The sequence below is a fragment of the Triticum urartu genome, chromosome 2A (assembly GCF_056163025.1).
Source record: "Triticum urartu cultivar PI428250 chromosome 2A, HENAU_Tu73, whole genome shotgun sequence".
Classification (NCBI taxonomy): Eukaryota; Viridiplantae; Streptophyta; class Magnoliopsida; order Poales; family Poaceae; genus Triticum; species Triticum urartu.
Genome location: NC_141874.1, coordinates 482,383,610 through 482,389,074, shown reverse-complemented (window position 1 = coordinate 482,389,074; position 5,465 = coordinate 482,383,610). Strand labels below are relative to the sequence as shown.

The 5,465-nt window shown below is 42.6% G+C and overlaps 1 protein-coding gene across 1 annotated transcript; it reads right to left on the bottom strand.

The window, feature by feature from the left end:
* Window positions 1-1,766: 1,766 nt before the first annotated feature.
* Window positions 1,767-5,077, bottom strand: LOC147985541 (uncharacterized). The gene is made up of 7 exons (XM_087541628.1): window positions 4,406-5,077; window positions 3,955-4,188; window positions 3,696-3,769; window positions 3,480-3,603; window positions 2,649-2,786; window positions 2,426-2,547; window positions 1,767-1,956 (listed from the first exon to the last, which is right to left on the bottom strand). Exons 1-7 carry the CDS (start codon window positions 5,075-5,077, stop codon window positions 1,767-1,769), a joined length of 1,554 nt encoding a protein of 517 aa, XP_087397754.1.
* Window positions 5,078-5,465: the final 388 nt, after the last annotated feature.

Here is a 5,465-nt window from a genome sequence, read left to right as displayed (position 1 = left end):
GAATTCTCCAAGTTGTTCTTGGTAATGGACACCTTCAACTAGCCAAGTATCGTGTAGGCGTTGACGGGCGGCTGTGTCTGCAGAAAGGGTGGAAGGAATTTGTGATTGATAGTGGCCTAAAGTCTGAGCAAGTTGTTGTCCTGAACTTCTTTGAACTCGAGGATCGTACGGTTAGAATCACGTTTGACGTGATTGGTTAAGGTTATGAGGTTGATTTGTAATAATTACCTTTGCGTGTCGAACACTTCATCTTTTTGATGTGTTTTGTAATAAGCACTTTTGTGATCCGAACTGCTTCAATTATTATTTCTAAACTTCGTGCTTCCAGTGAGCTAACTGCATTCTTTACATCATTTTTGGATTAATATGTGTCAAAGTTTTACTCTATACTGCTATATATATGGTATACTCTATACACCATTTCTCTTTAAATGGTTTATTTGAATAACTCATAGTCAGTTGGAAATTTGTGTTTACACAAAATTTAAACTGATATATAAGTCATGTAGATAAGCAAACTGCTATGCATATGATTAATTTATTGAAGTTCATCTATTTGGTCGTTAACCTGCTACTTCTCCGCGGTGACTGGAGTGTGTCTAATGTTGCACTTTAATTTGTTTTCTATGGTGGTGTTGCTGGTTCTTGTCTCCACACCGCTGTGTTTGTAGTCCCTCGTGTGCTTGTTGATGGCTGCTTTCGTTTTCTGGTGATGTGGACTGCATCCTTCCTTGCACCCCGCGTGCTGGTTGATGGCTGCTTTCCTTTTCAAGTGATGTGAACTGCATCCTTCCTTGCTCCCCGTGTGCTGGTTGATGGCTGCTTTGCTTTTCCAGTGATGTGAACTGCATCCTTCCTTGCTCCCCGTGTGCTGGTTGATGGCTGCTTTCCTTTTCCGGTGATGTGAACTGCATCCTTCCTTGCTCCCCGTGTGCTTGTTGATGGCTGCTTTCCTTTTCCGGTGATGTGAACTGCATCCTTCCTTGCTCCTCGTGTGCTGGTTGATGGCTGCTTTCCTTTTCCGGTGATGTGAACTGCATCCTTTCATGCTCCTACCTTCTTTTTTGAAAGTGATGTCGTTCTCGGTTGTTTCTGTACATCAGCATTCCCTTGTGGTGGTCTTGTTTGCATTGTTTCTTCATGTTCTTCGTCCTCTTCAATCTCTTCTTCCTCCTCTTCTTGCTCTTCCTCATCTTCATCATCTGTTTCTTCATAAGCCACTGCTTCTTCAGTTTCTTCATGTTCTTCGTCCTCTTCACTATCTTCTTCCTCCTCTTCTTCATCTGCTTCTTCATAAGTCATTTCTTCTTCATTTGTGTCACCATCTTCTTCTTTGATTTCTTCTTCATCGTCTTCCTCATTTTCTGATCTTGTTCTTTTGGGGCAGGTTCTTGAATTGTGTCTCTTCCTCTTTTTGCAGATGCTACAGCGTCTCGGTTTCGTCCATTTCTTAGTGTTATGAGTGGAATTTCTGTTTGGTTGTGCATCGCCGTGTCCTCGGTTTTCTTGTTCATGTCTTTTTGTACATGTACTGGAATTGTGGCCGCTGATTTCATTACATGTCTTGCACCTGTTTATTCCCAGCGGGTGACCATCACTGTCCAGCTCAAGCTGAGGCTTACTGTTTTTGTCATCAGTTTTCTCCTTGCATGCAACCTTTTTCTGGGTTGCGTCACCCCCTTTCTTCCTTCCTCTTGTGTTTGAAACAGGAGGTGGAAGAATTGTTTCTTTTTTGATAGCACCAGTTCCGCTGTGTTCTGTATTTTCTACTTGCTCGGCATTATTTTCATGCTGGATTTCTCTGCTTGCTTTAGTTTTGCTGCTTCTTCTTCTTCTTCGTTGAGCACATCAACTTCCTCAATCAGTGCCCTCATACCAGACAACACTCTGTGGCACCCATCGTCGGACCTTGTTGCTCTGTTTGCAAGGTCCATTGCTGTTTCTGTCAGCAATTTCCTACGGCAAAAAAGCGAGGTTCCATCTGGTGCTATTTGTTCATAGTCTCATCTGTCAAACGTTGCATCTGATCTTGCGTTATGGGTGTATCTTTTCATGATGTACACCTCAGGAATCTTGAGTACTCTCAAATGAGAAAGCATGCATAACACATGGACGCAAAAGAGCCCTGCAGACAACACACGATCACTTTGTTTTGTAAGTGAACTGCATGAAATTAATAAACACCTATTTTTTTTCCTTATTTGTTCATTTTAAAGAAGTGAACTTCATTTGGTTTTGTGAATTAGTCATGCATGTAGATTTTTCTGTGATAGGAGTGTCACCTGTGTGTGTCCAGAGTTTGCATTCACATTCGTAGACACCTTTCTGTTCATCGGCGACCACTTGGAAATTATGCCTTTCCCAGTCAAATGCATCCGATCTGTTGTAGTGGTTTACGAGATACTTTGTCCGATTCTCAGGGCACCGTTCTGCTCTGAATGCAGTGCTACGGTAGAGTGTTTCTTTGAAATCTGCAAACACTGCCCTTGTATACACTTTTGATAACTGAACTTCGAACCCAAACTGGGTTGATGTCTTTACCTCTGACTGCATGATCAGAAATGCACTGTTACGAACCAGATAAATGAAAAAATTGTTTGATTTTGTAGTTATATTTTTTAGCAGTTTTTGAGTGACATTTGTTTTACCTCATTTGCTACTATCTCTGCGTGCTCGACGGCCTTCCTGGTCTGAATGCACTTGTTCACCAGCTGAGCAAACAGATGGAGATCATGCTTCTCTTTGACAATGTTTTTCTTCAGTATGCGGTTCATGCTCTCGCTTCTCTATGTGGAAGTCATCCGAGCACAGAAAATTTCCTTGTAGTAAGCCGAGATCCACTCGTGCCTGTCTTCCCACAGAGAATTTATAACTTCATCGTCTTGCAAGTTGTATTTCTGAATGAGGTCCTTCCATGCTCGTTCAAATTCTGACGGCATTAGTGGGTGGTTCAGCACCGCATTGAGGTTATCCTTAAGTTTCTCGTGTGCCTTATACAGTAAGGCGAGGTGGTCTTTGTACTTCTTCATGATATGCCACCGACACAACTTATGGAGAGTATGTGGGAGGATAGTTTTTAATGCTGCCTTCATCGAAGAACACTGGTCTGAAAAGGCATAAATAGTGTTTTTATTAAGTTGTTTGTGTGTGTAAGATAGATGGAAGAAATATAAACGCACCAAACAAATGTAAGTATGCAGGTGTTTGTTTCTTTTTGTACCTGTGAGCATGTAGATGGGATGCTTGTTGTTCATACACCTCAGAAATGTTTTGAAAACCCACTCGAACGACGGTATTGTTTCATCTCGCCCGAGTGCAACAACAAATATGGTGCTCTATAGATGATGGTTCACTCCCACGAAGACTCCCAGCGGCATGTGGAATTTGTTAGTTTTATACGTCGTGTCAAATGTAACATAGTCTCCAAAATCTTCATACGATCCTTTGCAACTTGCATTGGCCTAAAAGACATTTCTTACACGGTTATCTGCATCAACGTCATAATCATAGAAAAAATCTGGGTTTATCTTCTGCATATTCTCGAAAAAATCCAGAAGTTTCTTGACGTCATCTTGGGACTCTTCTCTGGCAAACTTTTGTTTCCTGCATTTTCAAACGCAATGCAAACGCATCTCATCAAACATGAAATAATTACTGACAGGATGCTCAATGGATATGTTCTGTGATGTGCTTACTTGTTTACCCAGTCGCGGCTAGTAGGTCCCATGTACTGCAGACCACCGGACATACGATGCAGCGTTGACATCATCTGAGCATGGGTGTGGCTGTCTAGTTGCATGTATTTCACTAACTGGTCTATCAAAGGATCGTCTTTTTTGTGCGATCACTTGTGCAAAAGCATGCCGGGGCTTTCCAGCATCTTGTGATTGTGGTTGAGTTCAACCATTTCTATCACAAATTTGCCGTCCTTCCTCTTTTTGACTTAATCTTTGCCTTGCAGTCAATCCTTTTTGATGTCTTCTGATGTTTCCTTTGATAATCTGACACAGTCTGCTTGTGCGTCCCTTCTCTTGAGCAGAGAATGTAGGTATTTGTCTTGTGTTGTGCCCTCTGGCGTATGCCAAACCCTGCACATCTTGCATAATTGTTGTAAAATTCCCATGCCTTGTCGTATGTGGTGAACTTCATTCCAGCGGCAGGTATGATGTTCAGCGGCATGTTTTTATCCTGCATTAAGCGCAATGCTCTATGAGATAATTTGTTATGTTTTGTTTTTTAAATACGAGGAGTGCATATGAGTTTGAAAAAGCATTTGTAGTGTTCCTAAGTTTTTAGAAGAATCCAATGTATTAGATGCTAGGTCAAACCTCACAATAAATATCAGTGTGCACTGCAATGTTATCTGAATGGACTGCAACTATTTTTTTTCAGAACATAAACTTACATGTGTGTAGAGACGTTCACCCGATGGTGTTTGCAGCTCGCCGGGTTGTATTGGACATGGCGGGGTTATAGCAGATCTGTGTAGTTGAGGATCTCGCGGCGGCAACAGTGAGGAGGATTTGTACCTGCTGTTGACTTTTGACCAAGGCACCGTTGGTGGTCGCTTTGTCGAAGTTGATGCAGCAGCTCTGCTTGGAGCTCTATTTTGGGGTGCAGCAGGTGGACGTGGTGGTAATCCAGTGTTGTGACGATGTCTCACTGGATTGGTTTGAAAATTTTGGAGCAATGACACATCATCATGGTCATAATCATATTCATCATCTGCTGCAACATCGTGTTCAACTGCATCATCATTGTCTGTTCGGACATGTTGTCCAAACGTAGTGAACTCATGCTTATACTCTGGGTTGACAACTGTTATTGGCTCATCTTCATCGTCGTCATCTTCATCCTCCTGTCGGTGAGTGCCCTCCCAGATGAAGGTGACATCGTCGTCATCCTCAACTACCTCTTCTCCCTGGAAAAAATCCTCTTCCGGAGAGTAGTGCACCCTGTTTGTTGTCGTGAAGAATCCTCGAGGAATCTCAGGGGTAACCCAACCAATATCTCTTTCAGAAGAAGCTTTACTCATCTGAAAGTTGTTGCTCCCTGGGTTGTCAATTATGCGCGGCATTTTGTATCTGCTGAACCTCATTTCCTGCACACAAAATGACCGAGCTAGATTGTCAGGCAAAATGAACTGAATCATGCGAACTGTAATGTGTTACAAATGTGAACTAAAGTAACCGCACTACATCGTTGTCCGTAATGAACCTACACAAGCGTACTGCATAACCAAGCAAGTTCACTGCATTTCCCCCCAAAACGAACCGAAGCAACCGCACTGCATCGTTTTTGTAGGCGCACTGGACTGCGTGTACTGCTTTGTCTGGAATAACTAAACTGATATGGTTGAGGAAGTGTACTGCTTACCTCGTGTTGCAGTGATTTCTTGCGTTTGCAGGAAGACGTTCTCTTCTCGTCCGTTTGCACAACTTTCTCGTTCGCCTGTGCAGTCCACT

Excerpts from the sequence above, each read along its gene's own strand:
- LOC147985541 (XM_087541628.1), bottom strand. The coding sequence starts at position 5,077 with ATGCCGCGCATAATTGACAACCCAGGGAGCAACAACTTTCAGATGAGT. Across the intron at positions 2,787-3,479 it reads ACGTTGATGCAGATAACCGT|AGAAGCGAGAGCATGAACCG; the intron begins GTAAGAAATGTC and ends ACTTCCACATAG. Across the intron at positions 1,957-2,425 it reads ACTGCATTCAGAGCAGAACG|GAAATTGCTGACAGAAACAG; the intron begins GTGCCCTGAGAA and ends TTTTTGCCGTAG.